This window comes from Theropithecus gelada, chromosome 5 (assembly GCF_003255815.1).
Source record: "Theropithecus gelada isolate Dixy chromosome 5, Tgel_1.0, whole genome shotgun sequence".
Classification (NCBI taxonomy): Eukaryota; Metazoa; Chordata; class Mammalia; order Primates; family Cercopithecidae; genus Theropithecus; species Theropithecus gelada.
The window spans coordinates 102,966,478-102,993,065 of NC_037672.1; the positions used below are offsets into that span (position 1 = coordinate 102,966,478).

Consider the following 26,588-nt stretch of genomic DNA (forward strand, 5'->3'; position numbering starts at 1 on the left):
CAACTAGTGATCATGATGAACAAGAAGGCTTTTTACTTTCTAAGAAATTATATGGTTGTTATTAGATTAAAAAAACCATATAGATTTACATGTTGAAAAATTGCGTTTTTCATCTTTGCACAATGTATTTCAATTAAATGTCCATTTATTTGTCAGTATTCCCACTAAATTATAAATCCCTTGAGAAAAAGGATCATGTCAATTCCTAGTTTAATAGTGCCTAACACTTAGTAATGCTCAATAGGTAGATACTCTGTATTGTTTACATTAAAAAAAAAAACATGAAATTTTCTTTTAAAAAAAATCTGAAATCTGAGTATTATGTGGCTGTTTAATACCAATTAATAATAAAATAGTGTTACTTACATAGAAAGGACAAATTCTTACCAATTTATAGCTCCTCCATTACACTTCTTCATAAGCAATGCTTTCCAACATTGATGAGTGGATTTAATAACTTCAAGAGCAAAAGCCTAGCTCCAAACAAACAAATAAAAAAAAGACGTATTTAATATCAGTCACATTGTTATACTAACACAAAACTAATCTTGTGATGACAGTTAACTGTTAAGAGCATGAAACTCCAGAGTCAGGCAAAGCTTGGTATAAATTCTGGCTTCCTTATTTGTCAGCTGTGTGACTTTGGGCAGGTTACTTAAGCTCGCTAAGTCTCAATTTCTTCATCTATGAAGTAGAATGTAATAGGGATAATCTACATCAGGGTTGGCAAACTAGGGCCTATGGGTCAAATCCAGCCTGGCCCCTGTAAAGTTTTACTGAACAGTCACATTTGTTTGTGTTTGGCCTACGGCCTGCTCTAGTGCTGCAATAGCAGAGTTGAGCAGCTGTGACAGAAATCATATGATCTGTGAAGCCTAAAATATTTTCTATATGACCCATTACAGAAAAAAGTTTGCCAACCCCTGATCTAAGTCACAGAGTTGTTGAAACAGTAAGTAAGATGACATGTGTAAAATGCTTAACCCAGTACCCGGCTTGTCAGTAAGCATGCACCCATTAATTTCAGCATCATCAAAACTGCAGGCAGTCTAAATGTAGTTTTTCAAAGTAATTTTAGACTATCCACTGTCTGAAAGTAGTATATCTCCTTGACATTTATGACATTGTCTAAAAATGCATTAGCAACAACAGATACACCTCTTGTTGGATATACATCCAGTAAGAACATCTAAAGAAAACTTGCTTTATAATTCCAAAGCAGAAAGTTCTGTGGAGTTTTTTCCCAAAAAATGTTGCTCGTTTTCCTTATGGAGAGTCCCTACTGGTTAGTTCAAACTCCTTTCTTCTCCAATGATAACTACACACATTATGATAATAAAGAAACCAAAGAATCTTGGGAACTGAGACACAGTAATAATGGGAAATTTATCCTCTGAAAAGAGAATTTCTCTCAGGTCTTCTATTGCCTGCGATGGAGGACGGCTTATATCTTAATGAGATAGTGTTGGGCGGGGATCTCACTTCAGATACAGGACAAGAAATCTAATACATTATCTGATTATGTAAGGATAGATTTTTAATCCAATTATTTGGATAAGTGTGATTATTTAGAACCAATTTCAATACCTGCTTGAAGGAGTTGCAAGAAAAACCCAGAATAAAAGAAAGGAGCCATCTTTCCAACCATATTAAAGGGGCACAAATTAATTCTTGAGTTATGCCCTGCTATGGTTTGAGGGGATTTGTCCTCTCAAATCTCGTTCAAATCGATCCCCAATGTTGGAAGTGAGGCCTAATGGGAGGTGTATGGATCATGGGGGTGGATCCCTCATAAATGGCTTGGTGCCTCCTCAGAGTAATGAGTGAGTTCTTGCTCTGTTAGTTCCCACAAGAACTGATTGTTAAAAAGAGCCTGGGCACCTTCCACCTCTCTCACTTGCTTCCTCTCTCACCCTGTGGCATGCCTGCTCCCCTTTTGTCTTTTGGCACGATTGAAAGCTTTCTGAGGTCCTTACCAGAAGCAGATGCCAGCACCATGCTTCTGGTATACCCTGTAGGACTGTGAGCTAAATAAACCTTTTCTTTATAAATTACCCAGCCTCAGCAATTCTTTCATAGCAATACTAAAGGAACTAAGGCTCTATATTTTAAATAGCAGTAGTAAAAAGCAATGCATAAAATAATTATTTTCTGGAGAAGTTGTATAAATGACCTCATCTTTATACAGAAAAGAATTACTATTTGTCAAAAAAAACGAAAACCAAAAACTACCTCATTCTTTACAAAGTTGTGACTTAGCAGACTTACCCTGAGGCAATAAGGAGACACAAAAATACTATATAGGTTTGAAATTTCAATTATCTCAATAATAAAATGTAAATTTTTTAAAGAAAAAATAATGTATTGTATAAATGTTTAATCCTTTCAGGAAGATAATTTAATCTAAAATAATAATTTTATATTTACATTTAATAATCCCAGACAAAGCCCTCAAGATTTGAAGGATTCTTTTAATGTGTCTTCAAAAAAAAACACTGAGTCCAGCAATCAATTCTTTTACAGCAAAATACCCATCATAAATTTTAAGTTTTCATTAACATGCCTTATTTCACTTAAAAACATACTTACTGTTATCCACTTAAAAGTTGGTTTCAAATATTCAACTTACCTAGTGTAATAACTTTTTAAAAAATTCCATGTTTTAGACTTTAACTCCTTGGCCTATTCTCCCCATTTATGTCATATTAGAGATACTTTGTGGTAACTCTGTGGTATTCTAATAGAAAAATCCTATGACAGTAAGATAATTCAGGTGTCCTTTCAATTGTTAAGCAGCTTAGTTCCATCGTGGTAGAATGAACACTTCGGAGGGAGCGCCCTACGGATTTATATTAAGGGTGCGTAACTTTCTCCTCCACAAAACAGTAAATAGAAAGTTTTTCTATGTACACAATTTGCAAAATTAGACTGATCATGAAACTTGTATATTTTCTAACATGTAAGAGCTATAGACAGATAGATGGACATAGATATTTTTCAGCCTTGGTGATTCACTTAGAGAGATCTTCTGAAGCAAAATTTAAATAATAAAATAATGTTTTTAAATATGTAAGTCAGTAAAAAGCACTTTTCTTATCATACTATATATACATATTCACATAAGAAACTCCCCAAGTGAAATGAGTATTGTACGGGAGGTACATTTTAAAATAAAGATTCTCATCTTCACCTTGTTTTTGAATTCTCCATTAAAAGCAAACTGGTTTTCTGGTTTTCCATCTGGTACCTTATATAATCTAAACCAATTAAGAGTAGCTTCCAGGTAACCTGGTTTGAACTTCTCGACATCATCAATATCTGTAAAGAAAAAACAAAAAGATGTTTTGTTAAGAACCAAAATTCATTCCATTTAGTGGCAGAGCATTGGACTGAGGGAGCCAGGAAACATGGGGCCCAGTCTAACCGGCAGCACAATTGATTATGATACCTAGAGCAGCATCACCATTGATATGTATATCACCTTCAGACTTTTGTGTTTTCGTATGTATACTACTATTCCTGCACTCTACAAACATTTACAAAGCATCTTCAGACAATGTGCTATGTATGGGGAATAAATGGATGGATACAACAAAATTCTTTTCATCAAGATACTCAGAGTTTTTACCTCAGGGAAAGAGACAAAGAGTTAAATTGCAATTAAAATGCAATGAGATTTTAACAGAAGTAAACATAAGCAATGTTAATGTCATAGAAGAGGGAGTAAAAGAAAGCATTATAAAAGTGAGAAGTACATCACTAACTGGACAAGAGGGGAAAAGGTAGAAGGAACAGCACACATAAAAGCAAGGGACTATATTTTAGAATATACAAAGATGGTTCTGCATGGCTAGAGCATCACTGTTAGGAGGGAGGGGAGAAGGAGGAAACACCTAGGAGAAGCCAGTCACTGAGGATCATATACACAGTAATCTCCCTTTATCCACAGTTTTGTTTTCTGCAGTTTCAGTTACCTACGGTCAACTGAATCCAAAAATATTAAATGGAAAATTCCAGAAATAAACAATTCGTAAGTTTTAAATTGCATACCATTCTGAGTAGCTTGATGAAATCTTGCGCTGTCCTGCTCCATCCTGCCCAAGACATGAATCATGCCTTTGCCCACTGTGGCCGCATTCTATATACTACCCACCATTAGTCACTTAGCAGCCTTCTCAGTTAGCAGAGCCACTGTCTTGGTATGGCAGTGCTTGTGTTCAATTAACCCTTATTTTGCTTCAGAATGGCCACAAAGCACAAGAGTAATGGTGCTGGTAATTTTATTACAGTATATTGTCACAGTATATTGTATTGTATACAATATATTTGTTACAGCATATTGCTAAAATGATTCTGTTTTGTGATTAACAAAACAAACAGGGATGTTTTGCAAAAATTAATAAATACTGAGTTCATTGAATGTACGGTTTTCTTATTCAGAGGGGAAAAAAATCTTTTAGTCTACTGACAGTGAGTATCTAGAAATGCAATTTAATCAATGCCCAAGATAAATAATTTTCTAGGCTGGGTGCAGTGGCTCACGCCTGTAATCCCAGCACTTTGAGATCACCTGAGGTCAGGGGTTCCGACCAGTCTGGCCAACATGGTGAAACCCCGTATCTACTAAAAATACAAAAATAATTAGCTGGGCATAGTGGTGCTTGCCTGTAGTCCAAGCTACTCAGGAGGCTGAGGCAGGACAAATGCTTTAGTCCAGGAGGTGGAGGTTGCAGTCAGCCAAGATCATGCCACTGAACTCCAGCCTGGGCAACAAAGTGATAAATAACTTTCTGTTGTTTAAGTCTGATTTACGACTTCATCATTGTACCTTACTCAGACTATCATTTTCTGTTCCATTGTATATAACTTATATAAATCATGTAACTTTTATATGATTTTTGTTACTTAACTCACTGACTTCCAAGGAGAAAATGAAAGCTAATTATCTAATATCTGTCTCAGTCTAGGAGGCTTTCTCCCCAAAAGTCATAAAGAGGAACCCATTAAGCAAAGACACTAATTAGGAAAAAAAGTGAAAATTTTATAATGGAAATAGGAAGTATAACTCTCCAAATATAAGCTAAACTTTTCCTTTCTCAACTAATTATACCCTAGGAGAAAACAGCTGCACTGTCCCAAATAACAAAACAAAAAAATTACAGTAAGATATTTAAACATTTTTAAAACCTCAATAGCAAATGCCTGAAGCCAAATTCTTACATCCAATGCCAACAGTCAGTTCAATAACCCCTCTGAAATTATAAAGTTCCAGCTAAAGTATATAAACTTATTTGTGGTTTATGAAAAGCATACATAGATATATATAAAACTTAAACTTGTTCCTCATGAAATTCCTGAGAGTTAAGAACAAGTATGTTTACATTCAACATAAGAAAACTACAGCTAAGATAGTTGAAAAGGTTTGCCAAAATCTATCCAACTCACTCATGATAGAACTCCTATTGCATAAATACAAGACTTCTAATTCCATGACTTCCGCTTTTTCTTCTATACTGCATAGTAACATTGCCTAAAGGTTTTATTTACATTTAAAAAATGTAAGTAAAGATGTATTTTTTCAGTTTTCTTTTACTGTGATAAAATATCCATAACATAAAACTTGCCATGTTAAGCATTTTTAAGTGTATAATTCGTGACATTAAGTATGTCTACAATTTTGTGCATCCATCAACACTATCCATTTGTAGGACATCTGTGATTAGATACATTTTTTACAATCTATGTTATTTTAAGAAAAGTGGCAATTCTCTAGTAGTCATTTATTCCCACTTGTGGAATTAATTTTATAGGAATTTTAAAGATGAACTAATCCAATAAAGTTAGGATAATCTGGAAAAGCTATATATGTAATCAAGCTAAATCTATTTCAGTTTCTAATGTTGATTACAAATTAAGCTCTTTTAATCGAACTCTACTTGATCAACTTACTGGACTGATTAGTAAAGACTCTACTTCTGTAGAACATTCTGATTAATGTTCACATGTTATGTATGCTGACTCTGGCAGAGTACTCTAGAATGAAGCCAAATTTTTGTTTCCATCAGTTAAGTTTTAGCTTTACCAAGCATCAGGTGTGTTTATTCCCAAACCATTTATGCTAACTGTATCTTTTATTATGAGATGTAATTAAATATTACATAAACCAGTGAATTTATGAGTACAGAAAAGTTTTTGTCTTTATGAAGTTAATTTGAATGTTCTGAAAGAATTCAATAAAACGTTGCTAAAAATATCTGTTGTCAAATTAAGCCTGGAGCTAGGTGCCATGGCATGCCCCTAATCCCAGCTACATGGGAAGCTGAGGTGGGAGGATTGCTTGAGCCTAGGAGTTCGAGACCATTCTGGGCAACATAGTGAGACCCTATCTAAAAAAAAAAAAAAAAATTAGACCTGGGTAGGAAAACAGTTAGATATTAGGAGGAAAAAGAAAAAAACATAAAAATCTGCAGTTAGGCACATAGGCTGCTTTGCAAGTAAGGTAAGAAGAGAATTTTAGATATGAGAGGTCAGGGATATCCTCTGGTGAAATCATTTTAGTAGAGTCTTGGATGAACTGTGGGAGCAACTAATTCAGGTATCTGAAAGCAGTACAGTCTGGGAGGAAGACAGTAAATGCAAATATTCTGAAGTAAGGATGTGCTTTTAACATTTCAGGGAGAGAGTAAGAAGTCATAGCTAGAGCACAGTGAAAAAACAGAAAGAATTAGGAGATAAGATTAGAGAAGCAGCCACAGTCCAGTCACAAAGGACTCTAAGGGCCATACTAAGGACTACAGCTTTAACTTTGGGATGGTTTTGGGCAGAGGAGTAAACGTTTTAAGATCTTTCTATCTGGTGTGTAAAGAAAAGACTACATAGAGGAAAAAAAGGAAGCTGGAAGTCCAATAAGGGGCTGCTAAGAGTCTACTTAGGTGAACTATGATGAGGGCTTAGACAAACGTAGTTGTATGGAGATAGTGATGATTGGTAAGATTTTGGATATTTTTTACAAAGTAAAACTAAGAGGAATTACCAATGGAAAAAAAAAATAACAATAATAAACCAGTAAAGATGGGACTTACATGAGATTCAAAGTATCAAAGAGCAGAAAAGGACAAACCTGTAACATTAATAACCTAAATTACAATAAAACTAAAAGCAGTCCTCAAAATTTCTTTTTTCTCTTTCTTTCTCTTTTTCTTTCTTTTTTTCTTTCTTTCTCTCTCTCTCTCTTTCTTTCTCTCTCTCTCTCTCTTTTCACAGTGTCTTGCTCTGTCACATAGGCTGGAGTGCAGTGTGCAATCACAGTTCACTGCAACCTTGACTTCCAGGGATCAATCAATTAACCCACTTCGATTTCCAAGAAGCTAGGACTACAAGTGTGCAACACCATGCTTGGCTAATCTTGTTTTTTTTGTTTGTTTGTTTGTTTGTTTTGTTTTGTTTTTCAGTAGAGTTGCTTTGTTTTGTTTTAGTCACTCTGTTACCCAGGCTGGTCTTGAACTCCTGGGCTCCAGTGTTCCTCCTGCCTTCATTTCCCAAAGTGTTGGGATTACAAGTGTGAGCCACCACGCCACCCAGCCCATCACCCCAGATTTTTAAAAAAGGCTTTATAAAGAGTGTCATAACTTCTGACAAATAGTGTGCAGTCATGATTTACTTTCAAATTTGAAAATTTAATTAACAAAGATTATATAGAATCTCCCTAAGGGAATGTTTATATTAAAACTATAAAAATACATTTTATAAATAATCATTTTTCTATATAAATACATTGAAAATATCATAAATTTCTCTCTAAAATTCCAGTTGAAAAACAGGTAATAATGAAGCAATATAACAGAAAAATTTTAAGGTTCCATTGGGTTTTTCCAAGTTCAGAGCTCTCATTTTAATTTAGTTTTTCTTAACTAACTTCGGTTTATGTTTCTATAAAAGAAAACCTAAACTTACCTACCATTTTATCTCTGTAGACATGAGATAAATCTAACACAACACGTTCTAAGAGAAACATTTATGACTTATTTTTTCTCTTCACTGGGGATACTGTATATCTTTCATATAACCAAATTTCCTTTCCATATAAACCAATTCACTTGTTTCTAAAATCTAATTAGAAAATTCTTTCTACTCTTTTTTTTTTTTAATCCAAAAACACACTCTGTTAAACCAATGGGAGTTTCTAATCTCATGTGTTTGCCAAGACTTCAATATTACCCAAACTTCAGAATAAAACATATTTTACAAGTAAGTTAATAGTAACGATATGACTTCAAAAGCCAAATTGATAAGGTATATTTTATATATGCAGACCATGAACAGTATACATGAGAGAAATCTAGAGAAAGTATGAGACCTATTTAATCTAGAGACATATTAAAACAATAAGCTTTAAAAATAATTATATACCAAAAACAAAGAAAATGTTAATAAATTTTAAACATAAGGAAATTAAGACAACACATTCTATAAGTACAATATAATAAATTTAAAGATCAACAATAAACAAATTTAAAAACTCTTGCCTACTGAAAAAGAACCACCTCCAGTCCCCCGATTTTTTAAATATAATTAAAACATAAATATTAAAAGGAAATAAAGAAGAAAAAGTCTTATTAAATAAATAACTTTTGGGTCCAAAAGAAAATAAAAACTCTAAAAATATTCAGAAAATAATGACAATGAGAACACTCAGGAAGTTTCTAAGAAGAACTAAAGAAAAACATGTTTGGAATCAGACAGCACTAAGTTTAAATTCCATTTCTGGTACTTATATATTGTATCACCTTGGGGAAAATATACTACCTTGTTTCTTCAAATCCAGAACGGGGAAGAAGAAATCAAGGCTGTTATGTGGATTAAATAATGGGTGAAAGTCGCCGAATAAAAGGGAATAATTCTTAACAAATATCAATAATTCTCTCTCCAATTCCCCAAAACTTTGTCTATGAATGCAACCAAAGTTATACTTACAGGCAAATTAATAACCTTAAAAGCTTTTATCTTTCAAAAATAAATATACAAACATGAATTAATTTTTAGAAAAATACTAAACAGATTTTCATTAATACTGAGTTACTTTAATTTGCATAATGTTCCTGACAAATCAAGGTAGGTAGGCATAGTTATAAACAAACACAAAGACTAAAAATAACATATAAAAGGTATCTGGGCATACATATATACACATACACATGCATATTTATTAATAACTTTTTGCTATACACATATAGTTTTTCACTTAAAGACCCTAAATGAATTTGTAATTAATTTCTTATTTAACAGACGTGCTTACTTTTATCCCTAATATTATTACAATTTAGTTCCTATAAATTTATTTTTTTCCAATGTGTTGAAGTTTAACCCCGTTTTTAAACATTTGGAACGGAGAGGGAATATATAAATAGAACTACTTGAGTGAAATACCTATAAATATTTATTTCTGGAATGAGGCTTTCACTGAGTTCAAGTATATTAACCAAACTATCAGCAAATAAAAACACTCCTCAAGTTTCCAAAGCATTGTGCTTTGGAAAAAACAGAGACCTTTGACAGGAGGGGCACTAAATTCGTGTTTCAATGTACTCCCTCAGGCTAACCTACCTAAAATAGATACCTTATAAAAAGATAAACATCAAACAGACTCAAAAACAAGATAAGTAACTTTGTAGACCCAAGAGGGAACAAAAATACAAAACAACATGTAGGGCTGCATCCAGGGGCACACAGGAATCCTGATGTGCAGGCAGATAGGACAGGCTGTAAGCCCGGCTCCTGTCAAGTAAAGGCAGGATGACCATGCGATTTATTGTATATACTGGAATATTTCTGAGACCTATATCTAGAGAAAAAGCAGTTAACAGAAATCAATCCTTATATGACCTATGCAAATAAGAATTTTAAAGTAGTTATTACAAATATGTTCAGGACTTTCAGGAAACATGGTCACAATGCACGAACGTATGTAAATCTAAGATGAGGAACTGATACTATAAAACTTCAAAAAAAAAAAAGAACCAAAAGGAGGATCTGAAATGAAAAATCAGGTAGGCTTAACAGCAGAACGTGGATATGGCAGGAAAAACAACAACAACAACAAGAAAAAACAGGGAAGTAGAAGACACATTAACAGAAATTATCCAGTCTAAATACCAGTAAGGAAAAAAAAGATGAAAAAGACAGGAAGAGTGTTAGTGATTTGTAAGACAATAAAAAGTAGTCTAAAAAATGTATATTTAGTCTCAGAATGCAGGAGAGAAAACGGAGCCCCCCCAAAAGTGAAATAATAGTGGCAAACATTTCCCAAATATGGTGGAAAAACAGGAACTTACAGACCCACAAAGCTCAGTATACCCTAAGCAGAATAAATACAAACAAAAGGCAACCTTAGCACATCAAACAAAAAAAAAATTGCTGAAATCCAAAGATAAGGAGAAAATCTTTAAAACAGTCTGAGAAAAAAATAATACATTATACACTAGTAACAAAGTGTACATGAAGGATTAGTTCCAGGACCACCATCTGCTCCCCGAAAATCCATGCATATGAAAGTCTCACAGTAGCCCTGCAGAAACCAGCTATATGAAAAGTAGACCCTCATTATACTGTGTTTTGCAACCTTAGAATACTGTTATTTTCAATCCACATTTTGTTGAAAGAAATCCATGTATAAGTGGACCTGTACAGTTAAAACCCATGTTGTTCAGGGGTCAACTGTATATGAGGTAACAATACAAATGGCTGTTCACTTTTCATTAGAAGCAATGGGGGCCGAAAGAAAATCGAACATCAATATAAAGCTTAAAAAAAACCCTATAACTTTAAATTCAACATCAAGCAAAATTGTATTTCTAAAACAAAGGCAAAAAAAGATTATTTTAGATAAATAAAAATGGAGAAAATTTGCCACCAGCAGGACTGCACTACAAGCATATGTGAAAGTCCTTGAACTGAAAGAGAATGACACCAGGTGAAAACTGAGATCTACAGATCTTCAGGAAGAAACAAAATACATGGGTATGAAAATGGCAAATATGTGGGCAAATGTGAAAGACATATATGTACAGGAAATGTCTTTAAAAAACATTTTGTTATTTAAGACAATCTGTAACAAAGTATAAAGAATGAACACATGTTCTGACAGCAACTGGATACACTGCTGGTAGAAATACAAATGGTAGAGCCACTCTGGTAAACAATTTGACAGTTTCTTACAATGTTAAACATATAATTACCATCTTACTCAGCAAAATTATTCCTGAGTATTTCCCCACCGGAAATGAAAACATGTTCACATGAAGACTTGTACCTCTCTGCTCATAGCAACTTTATTCATATTAGCCTGAAACTGGAAACCCGAATTTCCAACAACATGTGAATGGATAAACTGTGGTATATCTAAAAAATGGAAGACAGTTCAATAATAAATTAGGAAGAACCACCCTAATACATGCAACAATATGCATGAATCTCCAAAGCATTAGTTAAGAGAAAGAAGTCATATACCCAGCCATGTGAATGATCACTGATGCCAGAGTCCATTGATAGGTAATTCTAGAAAAGGCAAACTATTGTGACAGAAAGTAGATCAGTGTTTGCTAATGGCCTATGGTAGGAAGAAGGGATTGATTGCACAGGGTTATGTGGGAATTTTGGGGGTTATGGAAATGTTTTGTATTATGAATGTGATCGTTGCTAGAAGACTATATATAGTTATCAAAACTCACTGAATTGTATACTTAAAATGGGGTGAATTTGACTGGATGTAACTTATACCTCAAAGTGAGCTAAAAAATATAAATGAGAGAAAGTCCCAGCCCTGAAAGAGTTCATAATCTAGATAGGTGGGTAGATAAGGAAACAAACAAATTATAAATCTGTGAAATCAAAGACATTTTACAGAATCAAACAAAATAATGTGGGAGCAAAAAAAGTGGCAATTAACCAACTGGCTTTGCTTTGTGGAGTCAAAGGCAATTCACTGAGAGATGATATTTAAACTGGTTCTCAAAAGATAAAACTACTAAGGTGCAAAACTACCTGGTATGTATAAGAAAGGGTGAAAATCTCAGTGTGTTAAGAACTTTGGATAAATAGTGTGAAAGGCTAGAAAATAAAAAGTGTTTTACTAAGTTGGAGAAACTGGATTTTTCTGTAAGCTCTGAGAAGTCAAAACATTTTTTAATATGTTTTCTTTAAAATAAGATAAGTCTGGTAAACAGTGTGGGAGATAAATTTTTTTGTCAGGAGGCTAACTAGAGAAATGTTAACACTGATTCAATGGAAAAGTAAGATATAATTTAAGACAACAGGAAGAAGGAGGGAATGGACTAAAAGATATTTGAGGTCAAATTGAGGGAATCTGGTGACAAATTGTGGTACCAACTTAATAAGAAAGATCAGTGAAGAACAAGATGACAAAGTTTAGAATGTATATATGACTAAAACACAACTGTAATAGTTAAGAATGGCAAAATTCCAAGTATAAATGAATGCTTTCTCCCTTTAAAATAAGTTAAAACACACCTATTTAACGTGTTTTAAGACTGTGCCAAAAGATATACAAGATATAAAATATATAAAAGAATTCCTGAATAAATGGGAAACATATATCAACAACTGATATAAAAATTAATGTTTTAAAGATACCAAAAATCCTTGACAATTAGGATTCTAAAACCTGTACACAAGAATAAAGGCAGTCACTTCCAAGACGGCTGAATAGGAACAGCTCTGGTCTGCAGCTCCCAGAGAGATCGATGCAGAAGATGGGTGATATCTGCATTTCAAACTGAGGTACATGGTTCATCTCATTGGGACTAGTTGGACAGTGGGTGCAGCCCACTGAGGGTGAGCAGAAGCAGAGCGGGGCATCGCCTCACCTGGGAAGTGCAAGGGGTCAGGGATTTCCTTTTCCTAGGCAAGGGAAGCTGTGACAGAGTGTACCTGGAGGAATGGTACACTACGCCCAAATAGTGCATTTTTCCCAGTCTTCACAACTGGCAGACCGGGGTATTCCCTCCTGTGCCTGGCTCAGTGGGTCCCACGCCCACGGAGCCTTGTTCACTGCTAGAGCAGCAGTCTGAGATCGGCCTGCGAGACTGCAGCCTGGGGGGGGGGAGGGGCGTCCACCACTGCTGAGGCTTGAATAGCTAAACAAAGCGGCAGGGAAGCTCGAACTGGGCAGAACTCAGTGCAGCTCAGCAAGGCCTACAGCCTCTATAGACTCCACCTCTGTGGGCAGGGCATAGCTGAACAAAAGGCAGCAGAAACTTCTGCAGACTTAAAGGTCCCTGACTGACAGCTCTGAAGAAGGCAGTGGTTCCCCCAGCACGGCATTCAAGCTCTCAGAACAGAGAGACAGCCTTCTCAAGTTGGTCACTGAACCCCATGTAGCCTGATTGGGAGACACCTCCCAGTAGGGTCCAACAGACACCTCATATAGGCGGGTGCTCCTCTGGGACAAAGCTTCCAGAGGAAGGATCAGGCAGCAATATTTGCTGTTCTGCAATATTTGCTATTCTGCAGCCTCTGCTGGTGATACCCGGGCAAACAGTGTCTGGAGTGGACCTCCAGCAAATTCCAGCAAACATGCAGCTGAGGGGCCTGTTAGAAGGAAAACTAACAAACAGAAAGGAATGGCATCAACATCAACAAAAAAGGACATCTACACCAAAACCCCATCTGTAGGTCACCAACATCAAAGACTAAAAGTAGATAAAACCACAAAGATGGGGAGAAATCAGAGCAGAAAAGCTGAAAAATCAAAAAACTAGAGCACCTCTTATCCTCTAAAGGAACGCAGCTCCTTGCCAGCAACAGAACAAAGCTGGATGGACAACAAGTTTCATGAGTTGACAGAAGTAGACTTCAGAAGGTCAGTAATAACAAACTTCTCCGAGCTTAAGGAGCATGTTCTAACCCATCGCAAGGAAGCTAAAAACCTTGAAAAAAGGTTAGATGAATGGTTAACTAGAATAAACAGTGTAGAGAAGACCTTAAATGACCTGATGGAGCTGAAAACCACAGCACAAGAGCTTCATGACACATGCACAAGCTTCAACAGCCGATTTGATGAAGTGGAAGAAAGGGTATCAGTGATTGAAGATTAAATTAATGAAATAAAGAGAGAAGACAAGATTAGAGAGAAAAGTGAAAAGAAACAAACAAAGCCTCCAAGAAATATGGGACTATGTGAAAAGACCAAATCTATGTTTCATTGGTGTACCTGAAAGTGACAGGGAGAATGGAACCAAGTTAGAAAACACTCTTCAGGATATTATTCAGAAGAACTTCCCCAACCTAGCAAGGCAAGCCAAAATTTAAATTCAGGAAATACAGAGACCACCACAAAGATACTCCTTGAGAAGAGCAACCCCAACACACATGATGTCAGATTTACCAAGGTTGAAATGAAGGGAAAAATGTTAAGGGCAGCCAGAGAGAAAGGTCGGGTTACCCACAAAGGGAAGCCTATCAGACTAACAGCTGATCTCTCTGCAGAAACCCTACAAGTCAGAGGAGAGTGGGGGCCAATATTCAACATTCTTAAAGAAAAGAACTTTCAACCCAGAATCTCATATCCAGCCAAACTAAGCTTCATAAGTGAAGAAGAAATAAAATCCTTTACAGACAAAAAAATGCTGAGAGATTTTGTCACCACTAGGCCAGCCTTACAAGAGCTCCTGAAGGATGCACTAAACATGTAAAGGAAGAACTGGTACCAGCCACTGCAAAAACATGCCAAATTGTAAAGACCATCAACATTATGAAGAAACTGCATGAATTAATGGGCAAAATAACCAGCTAACATCATAGTAACAGGACCAAATTCACAAATAACAATATTAACCTTAAATGTAAATGGGCTAAATGCCCCAATTAAAAGACACAGACTAGCAAATTGGATAAACAGTCAAGACCTATCAGTGTGCTGTATTCAGGAGACCCATCTCATGTGCACTTTGCTCAAAATAAAGGATGGAGGAAGATCTATCAAGCAAATGAAAAGCAAGCGTTGCAATCCTAGTCTCTGATAAAACAGACCTTAAACCAACATAGATCAAAAGAGACAAAGAAGGCTATTACATAATGGTAAAGGAATCAATTCAACAAGAAGAGCTAACTATCCTAAATATATATGCACCCAAATATGGGAGCACTCAGATTCATAAAGCAAGTCCTTAGAGACCTACAAAGAGGTCTCAAAATAATAAGAGCTATTTATGACAAACCTACAGCCGATATCATACTGAATGGGCAAAAACTGGAAGCGTTCCCCTTGAAAATCGGCACAAGATAAAGATGCCCTCTCTCACCACTCCTATTCAACACAGTGTTGGAAGTTCCTGCCAGGACAATCAGGCAAGAGAAGGAAATAAAGGGTATTCCATAAGGAAAAGAGGAAGTCAAACAGGGAAAGGATTCCCTATTTAATAAATGGGGCTGGGAAAACTGGCTAGCCATATGTAGAAAGCTGAAACTGGATCCTTTCCTTACACCTTATACAAAAATTAACTCGAGATGGATTAAAGACTTAAATGTAAGACCTAAAGCCATAAAAACCCTAGAAGAAAACCTAGGCAATACCATTCAGGACACAGGCATAGGCAAAGACTTCATGACTAAAACACCAAAAGCAATGGCAACTAAAGCCAAAATTGGCAAATGGGATCTAACTAAACTAAAGAACTTCTGCACAGCAAAATAAACTCTCATCAGAGTGAACAGGCAACCTACAGAATGGGAGAAAATTTTTTGCAATCTACCCATCTGACAAAGGGCTAATATCCAGAATCTACAAAGAACTTACATAAATTTACAAGAAAAAACCCCATCAAAAAGTAAGCAAAGGATATGAACAGACACTTCACAGAAGAAGACACATATGCAGCCAACAGACACATAAAAACATGCTCATCATCACTGGTCATCAGAGAAAGGCAATTCAAAACCACAATGAGAAACCATCTCATGCCAGTTAGAATGGCAATCATTAAACAGTCAGGAAACAACAGATGCTGGAGAGGATGTGCAGAAATAGGAAGCCTTTACACTGTTGGTGGGAGTGTAAATTAGTTCAACCACTGTGGAAGACAGTGTGGCGATTCCTCAAGGATCTAGAACAAGAAATACCATTTGACTCAGTGATCCCATTACTGGGTATATACCCAAAAGAATTGTAAATCATGCTGCTATAAAGACACATGCACACGTATGTTTATTGCAGTACTATTCACAATAGCGAAGACTTGGAAACAACCCAAATGTCCATCAATGATAGACTGGATTAAGAAAATGTGGCACATATACACCACTGAATACTATGCAGGCACAAAAATGGATGAGTTCATGTCCTTTGCAGGGACATGGATGAAGCTGGAAACCATCATTCTGAGCAAACTATCACAATGACAGAAAACCAAACACCACTCATAGTTGGCAGTTGAACAATGAGAACACACGGACACAGGGCGGGGAACATCACGCCATCACACACCAGGGCCTGTTGGGGGGTGTGGGGCTGAAGGAGGGATAGTATTAGTTGAAATACCTAATGTAAATGACGAGTTGATGGGTACAGCAAATCAACATGGCACATGTATACCTATGTAACAAACCTGCACTTTGTGCACATGTACCCTAGAACTTAAAGTATAAAAAGAAAAAACAAAAGAATAAAGGCATAAGAAAAATCAAGTATGAAAAAGTAGAACAAAAGTTGGAAGATTAGTCTCATATATGCTTTATTACAAGACTTCATAATTAAAATAACATGACGCTGGCATAGGATTATATCACTGACACCATATAGAATCCAGAAACAGACTCCTGTATAATGAAATGCGTAAGAAAGACATTCCAAAACAGTAGGAAGAAAATGACTTTCTGTTCAGCAGTGTTAGAAAAAATGTATACATGGACAATGTAAATTCCACATAAATTCAAGACTCGATTGTAAAGATAATAAAATATAAAACAGTGAAAAGAAAATAAAAACATCTTTCTGGCCAAGAGGTAAGAAATCTTTAAACTAGAATCAAAACACTAAAGTCATGTATAAAAAACACTGATAAAATGGGATACATCAAAATTTAAAACCTCCGTAAGCCAAAAGTCAATATAGCATCTCTGCAAATAGAGAATATTTGCAACCTAAATAATAAAGGATTATTATCCAAAAACTCTGGTATACCAAAAGAATGTCAACCCCAATAGAAAAAGTGCAAACAATTTATATACTCAATTCACAGAAGGGAAGATACAAATAATCCAATAAAAATACAAGAAAGATGCTCCAACCCAGTAGTAAGCAGAAAAATAAAGAATTAAAACAAGATAAATCATCTTTTATGTATCAGATTGGCAAAAAAATAATAAACTATTATTTAGGAAGCATTTACTCTCATACACTGATGATACAATCACTGCAAAAGACACTTTGGTAATATCTAGTAAAATTTTGAAATACTTTAAACCTATGGCTCAGTAATAGTGCCACAGGATTCTTCAGCTGTTGCTTTTCCAGCTGGAAATCTCTGTGGCCAGCGGCACCTTTTCGCGAGTTTTGCTTAGCCCACTGGGCTCCTTCCACCCACTTGGCCTGGCAGGCTGCACTCCGCTCATGCTAAGCCTGGATCCCATGCACGCCAAGGGCAAGCCAGGCACAAAGTGGCAAGGAGCAGGCAACTCTGGGCACCAGCACAGGCACTGGCTCCCTGTGAGGCTGCAGCTGGACCAGGCAAACACTGCAAGTGGCTTCCACTGGAGGCTCCAGGAAACACGGTGGCACTTAGAAGCTTGGAGGCACCAGGAAGTGCAGAGCCCCAAAGAGGATGTCACAGCCCTGGCTTAGGGAGCCATTAGGTCTGGGATCCCTGAAGGCGCCCAGCTCTTCTCTTCTCCTTGTTGCCTGCAATGTGGTGAGCAGGATCAGAAGGTAGCATATTTCAGCCTTGTTTGCCTTAGGGTTCCTTCAGTTTCACCATTTGGGGGGTCCCGAGTTCTTCTCCCATATAGAGGAAGACTGAGGTACCTGGGCAAATGGAGGGTGAGCAAGGCAAGGTGCTTTACTGACAGTACAGATCTCAGAAGATCAGAAGTGAGTAGCTGCTATCCACAGGCAGGTCATCCCATTGAGCCTGAGGCCCACTGAGACTGCAGCCCTCAGTGGAGAGGAGACCCAAAGTGGGTAGCTCCTATCGCAGGCAGGTTGTCTCGTCTTCCCGAGTCTGGTTGAATCCCAGGTTTTTATGGGCTCAGGAGGAAGTGAGTGCTGACTGGCCCATAGGCAGCCATGGTTAGGCCCAGAAAACACACCATAGGTTCTCACTCCAGGCCAGATTTCACCCAGGACAGCCTGGCCCTCAGGCTTCAGGCCATTCCTGGCTTTAAGGTGGGGCTTCAATGTGGACCCACCTCCTTCCGCCCAGAAGCCTGTCTGCCTCTCGCTATCTATACATCATCTACTGTACCCAGGCTGTTTGTGCCAAGGGGCACCTGCAGGCCTGCACCAAGCCACCCTCAGCACCCCTTTGGCCTCCCTCCCATGCTCATCAGTGCCAAAAGTCCAGAGGGGGCGGAGGTGGCAGGGGGCTGGTGTGTCAGTGCCACTCTGAGTGAGGGCACACCTGGCTGGGTTGCAACAGCACCCAGGTTGGGCCATGACTTCACTCCAAAATCAGAGTGGGGAGAGGCCAGACAGCATTAGCAGGCACTTCTGAGCTTGCAGAGGTCAGGCGGGGGTCTTCCCAGGCCCCCAAGAGTGCAGGGATGCCCAGGTCCACAGCTGTGGCTGGGTGGCTGCAGCTGTGTCCCAGAGGGTGGTGATCCCACCTTGTCAACTCAGAAGGGGATGGGGCTCCCACTTGTTCCTGGCTCCCACAGCTCGGTGGAGCTCGCAGTCCTGGCTGTGCCTCCCTGGCTGCAGCCAAAGTCTTTGCTGCGGCTGCTCCAGACGGGCCACCGCTGCCAACAATAGTATGTCATTTAAGCTTCACAACTTGTAAATTAGGTATTATTTATCTCTTTAATGCAAATTAGTAAACTGGGACTCTAAAAGATTAAGTAATTTGCTCAAGATCTCAAAGGGAATCAATATATTAGCTTTAAAAATGGAGTAACAGGTGTGTGGGGGGCAAATATCAAATTGAATTAGGTAATTACATCTTAAGACCTTCTTCTAACTGAATAAATATCAATATTGTTACCTATTGTTCTATATTCAGGACTAGAATGTCCAACCAGCAGAAAAGAATTCATTAACGAAATGGTTCTCAATTTGAAGGAAATCTATTAGAATCACCCATGGAGCTTTATCTAGCTATATAAATTCACATCTCTAACCTTTCTATCCACTTCCACAAATTGACAGCTACCTATACTTCCACAAAGATTAGGAGAAAAAAAAACATTAAAATGCTGCTTTACCTGGATTATCTCCACCAAACCATAACACAAAGTGAAGAAAGCATACAATCGGCTGAGAATTTTTTGTTTTTAGATAAAAACCAGTGACATAAAAGTAATACCCTATCTCTTTGCCTTTATTATATAAAAGGGGAAAAAAAGACACCAGGATATGGCCTTATGCTAAAATTTTGTCCAAAGGGGAAGAAAAAAGAAAAATGAAAAAGGAGTTTCCATTTTACTAAAGGAAGTGATGTTGATTCATTCGCACAACACTCTCATCCCAGTACTACAAATGTTGCTCCCACAGAACTAAACATGTGCACAACTAGTACCCTCTAAAGAAACTCTGTGGGAAGCAAGAACATGTGTTTTTAATGACTTACAAACACTCACAAGAAAATAGTTTAACAACATTCACTGTATTTTCTATATCACAAATAGAGGTCCCTGCAAAGAGAACTGATTTTCTTAATAATTTCTGCTTACTCAGAATCTCTAAAAGATTTTCATGTTTTCCAAACTGTTCTGCATATCTACGTTTAACATTCACGGGCTGATGAAGAGTATCTTTCATTGTTCTTGCCCTTTCCTTCTCCATTCTCCTTTTCACAAACTGTACTCTTACCAAGACAAAATCTGTACTAAGAATGTGTATTAACGTAATGAAAATATAATGGAAATAACGCATGTCAAAGTGAGTATTACCAAACAAGGTAATTCTACATAGAGACTATATGCACTGTATCAGAAAAACCTCGCAGAAAAGACTTAGATTTTTCTCAAAATATAAACATTCATTACCAGTTTACAAGTAATTTTACATGACCAGTAAAATGAAAACCATACAGATGCCTTGTACATGGAAGGAATTCAAATATTTCTAATCTAATTGTGATTTGAAGCATATAACAAAGTGGCTAAATGCACAGGTCTCGGGTCAGATTGACCTCCACTGAACTTCCAGCTTCATCACTTAACAGTTACCCTAAAGCACTTAAAAATGTGCTCATATCCCCAAGAAATCATCTAATCCTTTAATTTAAACTGGGTTTCCCATAGCACTAACTTTGAAGATAATTTAGGTCTTTCTACTAATAGAAGACAACAAGCTAAAAATAATGGATTAAAAATATTTCCTAGAGCAAAAATTTAGAGATGGGAAAAACCTTGGGGATCTTTTACTTATCAGAAGATCAACTCCATAGTTTTAAGAAATAAAGAAGCAAAGGCTTTGAGAGGTTATGACTTTTCCAAGGTCAGATAATTAATAAACAGAAAGAGCATTTTAGAATTTAGGCCTCCCCCATACTTCACTATATCATAAGAATGACTGAAACCTAAAAAAACTGTAAGAGGTCAAGGTTCAAAAAAGAGACAACAGGTTCTTGGTAATTTAATTCCATCTTAATTATAGTTTTTGAACTCAATTTGTCCTTGTTCCTCAACTGCCTCCTCCCACAACCCATCCCTACATACCTACACCTATTAATGAAATAAGAGGAATAAAGATCAAAAGAGCTATCTTTTCACTGGACTCTCTATCATTGTCCCACTGATGCCTAAATTACTTAAGAGCAAATGGTCAGCACTCTTAGAAAGCAACAAGGTCCAAGGCCACAAATACAGCTGACTAACCCAGCATTTTTCAGAGCCAGACTGGAGTGGAATGACTGGCCATATGATTTAGGCTAGTTACTAACCATGCCCCATGCCCCTTCCACCCGGTGCCTCAGTTTCTCTATCCTTTAAAAAGAGAATAACATATCTTGACTGAAGTTGTGTGCAGATTAAACATAATCCAAAAGAAGCACTTAGCATAGTTTCTTCTTAGGCATATTGCGATTGTCTGACAAATGTTAGAGCTCTTAGGTTGATGATGCTGATATGCAAGCCCCTTTCCAAGCCAGAGTACATTCTGCTGTCTTCTAACACACACAGAAAAGCAAATTGAACTTTATTCTTTTTGGTTACAAAACATGAATATTTTCCCTTAAGATCACTATGCTATTCTTTTTTTCCCCCTATATGACAGTATTAAGTTGTGTTTTAGGAGGAAAGGAAATAGAACACTACATTAATTTGCTTATTTTTAAACAATAATTACAGAAGCACTAGAAGTGTTTACTTAGCAAATGAACATTTAAGCCAAATAGATTGTGTCTCAACATATTTAGTTTTGCCTTGAGAGTAAGTAGTTTTGATTTTTAAATTTCTCTAAATATAAGCTGAAATTCTACATATATAAAAGACATACCTTAATAATTTTAGGACAAGTGTGATGCCGGCCTATGAAAATGTCAGAACTGTCTTATTTTAAATAATTGCTCATATGATTTATTCATCTACAATGTATCTATATCAATATAACTGTTCTGATTTCAATTGTTTTAAATCTTTCACATATTCAAACTATAAAATCACCGCACAGGTAAACAGTTACTGCAGCACAACAGACAATAGTTTTCATTTATTTAAAGACCAAACAAAAGAAATCTTCATTGCTCTGCAAGTTGAAACAGCATCTAGGCCTAAATTAGCTCCTCGTGACATTAGTTCTCCTGACATAAGGTCCTTAGGCCCAGTGGCAATTCTGAAGAGGCACAAACATCTGTTTGGTGAGTATCTGAAGCTGTACATTATAGAAGGAGGTTAATTTAACCACGAGAAAAATTACACATGCCCTAGCATTTCAATCCTCTTAAAAAGCTCTAAACTTGGTTATTTGATAACCAAAGCTATTATTCGCACTGGCCAAGGTATTTTCTAGTAACAATTTAAGTGTCCTAAAAGTCTTATTAACTCTTACAGGCCATTAGGGTACCAACAAGAGCATTAGGGCCTGAAACCTAATTACAGGGCATAAAATGGTCTTCGTGCTCTGTTAGTGAGCCTGCTGAAGTGACCAATTTTGTATCACGGAGGACAGGGAGTTTCATTTCCAATGTTATTTGGACATTTTTTAGACTTTTACAGTGGCTACTCCATTTTTAGAAGGTGAAACTAGAAGACTTAAAACAGTAACGTTAAAATTACAGAACTATAACCATAAAAAAGTTTTTTACTAATTGAAAAATGTTCTCTGATGCAATGGCTAGTTTAAGTTCAGTCATCATAGGTAAAAACCGTAAATATTAAAACAGGGGTATACAGTCTACCAAAGTCTGTACATATGTTAATCAGGATCAAAAAAGTTACTTCATTTTATTTATTTCCCAAAAAAAGTTATTTTATTTGTTCACAAATTAAAACAACCCCAAAACATCTTTGAAGAACCATAACTTAAATGTGTCTATACGAATAAAAAGAAAATACACAGATATAAGGACATACTATGAACTAAAACGAGCTTCATTCTCAAAAAAGAAAAACTTTGACAAATCATGCCAAATAACAGCTTCTTTTTCTTTTGGGATTTTTTTTTTTTTTTTTTGAGATGGAGTTTTGCTCTTGTTGCCTAGGCTAGAGTGCAATGGCGTGTTCTCGGCTCACCACAACCTCCGCCTCCTGGGTTCAAGTGATTCGCTTGCCTCAGCCTCCCAAATAGCTGGGATTACAGGCATGTGTCACCACACCCAGCTAATTTTGTATTTTTAGTAGAGATGGGGTTTCTCTACGTGGGTCAGGCTGGTCTCGAACTTATGACCTCAGGTGATTCACCTGCCTCGGCCTCTTTTTCTAAAGATAGTAGAAACTAATAGGATGGATATGAATTTTATTATTTATTTATTTATAGAAACGAAGTCTCACTATGTTGCTCAGGCTGGTCTCACACTCCTGCACTCAAGTGACCCTCCTGTCTCAGCTTCCCAAAGTGCTGGGATTACAGGTGTAAGCCACCATGCTGGCCAAGGATTTACTTTTAAAATGTCTAATAACAATAAAAATGTACAGGAAATTTAAAAAATCTCTATATACTCCTATATTACACACATCCCCAGAAAACTACACAATTAAAAAGAAAATTCCTGATAGCTGCCCTCCCCTAAGTGTTTTTAAATTTTTCTCGTTTATCTGACAAACAAGCCAAGAAGTATAGATGACAAATGTTTAAAGTCATAAAATATAAAATCACTTATTCCTTTATAATATAAATTTCAATTTATACACAGTAATTTATATTTAAAGTTACTGCATTAGATATTTTTGGAAAATGGACACCAGCCAACAATGAAAAGGGAAAACTAAAGAGGGAATGGTAGAATTTAAGTAAGTAGAATTAACCAAGCATTGAAAAGAAACCCGCAGGTGATAGCTATGCAGGAGGTTCAGAGAACAGTCTGTCCAAAGATGGTCACTTAATAAATAGTATGATAAACTAAATGAATAATATTTACATAATAATACTGTAAATGCTACTTAGTTTTTAATTTTCAGATTCAACCATGAAGCAAAATAGGAAAAACAATTATACTTCACGTAATGTAAACATTATAAATTTTGACACTATAGAATTGATAGTGGAGCTGAGAGAAGTTAGGTTGTAAGGGACAGAAAAGGATAAAAATATAGAAACTGAATGTTCTAAGTTCTGCACTGGGCAGTTAAGAGTTATTGTTCAAAGTCAATGAGGCAATAAATCCAGCTCCAAATATACAACTTAGAGTTATTAGGATAACAGTAGAAATATGGTAACACAGTTGATAAATGTTTAAGAATTTAAGTTCCTTGTCTTCCAAAGTAATAATTTGAGTCAACAGGGCAAATGCATAATTTAAGAAATTTAAGCACATCATTTACAGAATAGAAGCAACCATTCAAAAGAACAAAAAACATCTGCGATAAGATATGAGAAGATGAGATGGGAGGTAGGAAGAAAAACTTTACTTTTCATGTTATATACCGTTTTTTACACTTCTGAGTTTTTATTTCCATGTATAAAATTAATTTTATAATTTTAAAAATGCCATCTAAAATCCTGTGTTTGTGATTTTAGATGGTAAATATGAAAGACATAAATACCAAAACATTTTAAAAGTTGCTTGATTTAGGATTAAATACTGTTGACTACAAATAATTTTTCAAAAATAAAAAACATTTATACTACAATCTCTTCTTCCTTTCAATTTGTGCCTACATCAATTTTTTTCCTGGGTCTCTGTAAAGTAAGAGAAAAGAAAGAAGAAAATTCAACAAAGGTATGCAGAACATATTAACAATAATGTGAAGGTAAAAGGAATGAGAAAAAAATGTGTTATTCTTAAAACTATCAAACTTGCCGGGCGCTGTGGCTCAAACCTGTAATCCCAACACTTTGGGAGGCTAAGGCGGGCAAATCCCTTGAGGCCAGGAGTCCAAGACCAGCCTGGTCAACACGGTGAAACCCCATCTCTTCTAAAATACAAAAAATTAGCCAGGTGTGGTGGCACACGCCTGTACTCCCAGCTAGTCAGGAGGCTGAGGCACAAGAATCACTCGAACCTAGGAGGCGGCAGTTGCAGTGAGCCGAGATCGTGCCACTGCACTTCAGCGTGGAAGGCAGAGAGAGACTCTGTCTCAAAAAAAACCTACCAAACTTATTTCATAAAATCTAGACGTAAGAGAAGAGTACTTTAAGTATTAACTAATACGAACAATATACAAATATCCTTAAAATAAACAATTTTCATTTTCCCCATATACTTTACTCATTCTTTTGGGATTTCAAAAACATATTATGAATAAGAATTGTTATGTTTTTCATGATGAAAATAACACGTGTTCACTTTTAATACAATGATAAATGTACTGGTTTTCTAAAACAATAACATCTTGTTTTAACTATTCAAGTTCAATAATTTCTTCTCAACCCAAATCAGCAACTGGCTTTAGTGTTTCTGCATATCTCTTCATAAAAGCAAATGTGAAAGGAATTTAGAAAGATGTCCAAAGTGCAAAGTCATCTCCATTCTGAGTACACAACAGAAATAAAATGAATAGAGTTAAAACTTTTTATTCTAACACTTAGGAAACTCAAGGAGTCATGCTGGGCTTATGTGATCTAGTTTCAATACCTCTAGTTACAAATATATAAATTACTAGAATCAAGGATGAATTGCTTGGTGTAATAGTATAGATGGGCTATATATTGCTCAGTACAGTACTGAGCAATTCACACTTTAGAATCAGACAGAAACGAGTTCAAGCTGTATACTATTTACATGTTTGCAAACGTGGGCAAGTCACTTACATTCTCTGAGCATCTTCTAAGTTAAGAACAATAATATCTATTATAACAGGCACCAGTGCTTGTTATATGCTGGACAATTTAAAATGTTAAATCACATCTCCAATAGTACTGAACTACTACTCTCTAAATAATATTTTCATTTTCATTCAAGTGCTCAGCTTTTTCAGCTTAAAGGGGCATCCCTTAGTACAGTTTCATGACTTTAGTGTGGCAGATCACAAATGAATTAGGTGGATGATTTGTTTCGGCTGCCTGTGGCACTAATAGATTATCAATTCTCATTTGAGGAGCAGTTAAGGTGCTAAAAAATGTTTTTAACTAAATAAAATTTATTTACTATTCTCATATATATGTATATGAAAAGTATAAAAATAGACAAAATCAGGGTAAAATAATGAGATAAGAAATATATATGGTTTATAGACTTGAGGCTCCTATTTTAATTGTAGTTTTCACATTTTACTTTTGACCCTCAGGTTACATGCACTTCACCCTACCAGACCTCTCCCTTTCTCAATTATATGCAAGAATGACAACACAGAAATCTCTCCTGCTGTTTCAAGTGCAAGAAAAGGTACATAAACTAAGATTAATACATTGTTAATGAGGTTCGGTCATCTTAGAAATGGTAATATTTCCAGTTTTAGAATTGAAGTTTACAAGGAAAAAGGATCCTGAGCAAGAATAAAACAGGAAAGAAAAATGGAGGAAAAATTGGTCAAAGAATAATAATAGTTGTCATATATTCGACACTGGTATGTGAAAGCCAGAAGCTTTAAATAAATCATTTCTTATATTGCCAACAACTTTACAAGTAGGTATAATCATCTCCATTTAGAGATGAGCAACTGAAATTCAGGAATGATCTACGCAAAGTCACTCATCCAGGAAGTAGCACAGCCAGAACTTAAACTGAAGTCTGTCTGACTCCAAACAAAATTAAATCATATCAAGCTATTTCCAGAACTTAAAATTTCTAGCACATCAAAATTTCATTAGAGGGCAGTTACTT

The 26,588-nt window shown here is 36.2% G+C and overlaps 1 protein-coding gene across 6 annotated transcripts in view; it reads right to left on the reverse strand.

Moving 5' to 3' along the window:
* PPA2 (pyrophosphatase (inorganic) 2) overlaps nt 1–26,588 on the reverse strand; it is a 105,869-nt gene that overhangs the window by 28,474 nt on the left and 50,807 nt on the right. For 4 of the 6 annotated variants that reach the window (XM_025386124.1, XM_025386123.1, XM_025386120.1 and 1 more), the window contains 2 exons: nt 3,191–3,318; nt 388–473 (listed from right to left, as the gene is read on the reverse strand). In XM_025386124.1, the coding sequence (XP_025241909.1) occupies nt 388–473; nt 3,191–3,318 (214 nt within the window). Of the gene's footprint in view, nt 1–387; nt 474–2,460; nt 3,029–3,190; nt 3,319–9,070; nt 9,836–26,588 lie in introns of those variants that run through there. The other 2 variants (XM_025386121.1, XM_025386122.1) reach the window with 2 other exon arrangements.